Source organism: Elephantulus edwardii, unplaced genomic scaffold (assembly GCF_000299155.1).
Source record: "Elephantulus edwardii isolate Elephantulus edwardi_28Jun2011 unplaced genomic scaffold, EleEdw1.0 scaffold00131, whole genome shotgun sequence".
Classification (NCBI taxonomy): Eukaryota; Metazoa; Chordata; class Mammalia; order Macroscelidea; family Macroscelididae; genus Elephantulus; species Elephantulus edwardii.
Window position 1 is genome coordinate 5,831,818 of NW_006399881.1, and position 2,139 is coordinate 5,833,956.

At 52.3% G+C, this 2,139-nt stretch overlaps 1 protein-coding gene across 1 annotated transcript; it reads left to right on the forward strand.

The window, feature by feature from the left end:
- The first annotated feature begins 348 nt into the window (after window positions 1–348).
- On the forward strand, window positions 349–1,383 carry LOC102868563 (testis-expressed sequence 13A protein-like). The gene has a single exon (XM_006893823.1). The coding sequence runs from the start codon at window positions 349–351 to the stop codon at window positions 1,381–1,383; it is 1,035 nt and encodes a 344-aa protein (XP_006893885.1).
- The last annotated feature ends 756 nt before the right edge of the window (window positions 1,384–2,139 follow it).

The window sequence follows — 2,139 nt, forward strand, 5'->3', positions numbered from 1 at the left end:
ATCATCTCTGGCTTCGAGGCGGTTGTCCCAGGGGTCCAGAGTCAACCCGTCACGCAGGGGACGTTGCGTCGAGAAGTCGTTCCCAGCAGGCTTTGCGCCAGCCTGAGTTCTTCCAGAAGAAGCGATATCCCAGCGGGCTTGCGTCAGTTAGGGACAGGCACTCGATTGAATTCTTTGTGAGGACCAGTGAATGAGGGGAGAAATAAACCGTTAGGAAAAGTAGGACCAAGTCAGGGACGAATTGGGACAGAACTGGGCAGTGAGAGGCTGACTCGGGCGGTCGACTACACCTAGGGGAATAGGCCGGCCTGCGTTCTGTGACGCGGGAGTGCTAAAAGTCCGGTGGCCATGGCCCTGGATTTTACGGATCCCAAGAATGGGTTTCGGCACAGCGAGGTGGTGAAGTTCATCAACGAAGAGATCCTTAGTAACGGTGGCCTAAACTTCTTCCTGGCCCTCCATTCGAGGCCTTGGAGCGAGGTGGAGGATCGGCTCCAGGCCCTCCTGGCCGACCAGCAGATACCGCACGCCATCAAGAGGGCGTGCACCTGGAGCGCGCTGGCCCTGAATGTGCGCCTGGCCGCCCGCCAGCGCGAGCATCATAGGCAACGCATGCGGCGGTTACAGGAACACCTCGTCCAGCGCGAGGCAGCCGCTGCGGTCATGGCCTCAGAGCTACGGTCGCTGCGTCAGGAGCATGAGGAGATGGCCTTGCGCTTGCGCAGTACGAGCGACTCGCTGCAGCAGGCCCTGGAGGAGCATGATGTGCTTCGCCAGCGGCTGCTCCAGGTCGAGAGGGCGGCCCCGGCCAGTTCTCACGACTTGACTGGGTCACCAACCTATCAGCCTGAGGCAGAGGGGTGTCCCCAGGACAACCAGAAGCAAGACATAAAGGTCAGGATCGCCCAAAGCAGGGTGTATGCTGAGTCTCAGAAGGAGTGGGAGGAGAAGGAAACCTGTGCTGGTACATTTTTCAGACCAGGACAACCGAGTCCCTGGGCCCCGGCCATCCAGCCCACTGTGATAAATCCTCATTCACAGTTATTTCCTTACCACATCCCATTCCCGGATGGGTTCCCTTACTCACCATCTCCACTTCCAATTGTCATGAAGACAGAAACAGAAGTCTCACCCCCTGTGCCTTTTGGGGGCATCTACAACCCTACTCTATGGGCTGCACTGGAGTCTCAGGAGGAGATGGTCTCTGGGTGGGACCAGATAAACCAAGGCAAGGTGCAAGGTACCGTGAAGCCCACCTTCATACAGCCTTTTGAGAGCTACTGGAGCCAGGGAGATCCAGTGAAAGACAACCATGAGGAGAAGACCTGGCCACCGAAAGGTAAGATTACAGCAACTGGAGCTACCTGCCCCCAGGAGTCCTGAGCCTGGAGAACTGGGGTGGCCCATGGGGCAGAATAATCAATTTTCCTGGCATTTGACCTGTCATTTTTGTTGTTTTATTTCTTCTTAATTCCCCTAACCCTCCCCTCCCATCTTTGGTAACCATTGAAGAATGTTTCTTTCTGAGACTGGCTCAGGACAGGGAAGGGTTCAGAGCTTCTGTACATAGGATCGCTATGAATCGCAGGCAACTCAATGGCACATAACAACGGTAACATACTATGACAGGTTTGGAAGCAGGAGTGGCATCCACTTCCTAAATAACGTGCCTCCAGAAACTCTATGAACTTTGATAAATGTCGATGGTTGTAGAGGGGCTCCAGGCCGTTTGTTCATGGGGTTGCTATGAGTCGTGCTCCACTCAAAGCCAGTTAACAACAACAGTAGTGATTATTTGGCCTTTTGTGACTGACTTGTGTCACTTAGCATGATGTCCTCCAGAGTCACTTTTATTAATGAGCTTCCTTGAATATGAAAATTGATCTTTAACTAGAGACTTTACTCATTTTTAAAATGTGATGTGAGTAAAAGTTAGCAAAGCAAATGTATTTTTCCATTCAATAATTCATACGTGTTTTGTTTTGTGACATTGATTGTAAGCCCCACAATTAGCGCCTTCTCCACTTCTTCCCTGTGCTTACCATTCCCTTTCGTCCTTCTTTCCTATCCCTCTCTGCTGCCTGAGCTTTCTCCCTAGGCAAATGTTGCCCTTTTGCTTTCCAATGGTTGATTGTTTTA

What these genes read in the sequence shown, in the direction of transcription:
- LOC102868563 (XM_006893823.1), top strand. Translation starts at nt 349, where the DNA reads ATGGCCCTGGATTTTACGGATCCCAAGAATGGGTTTCGGCACAGCGAG.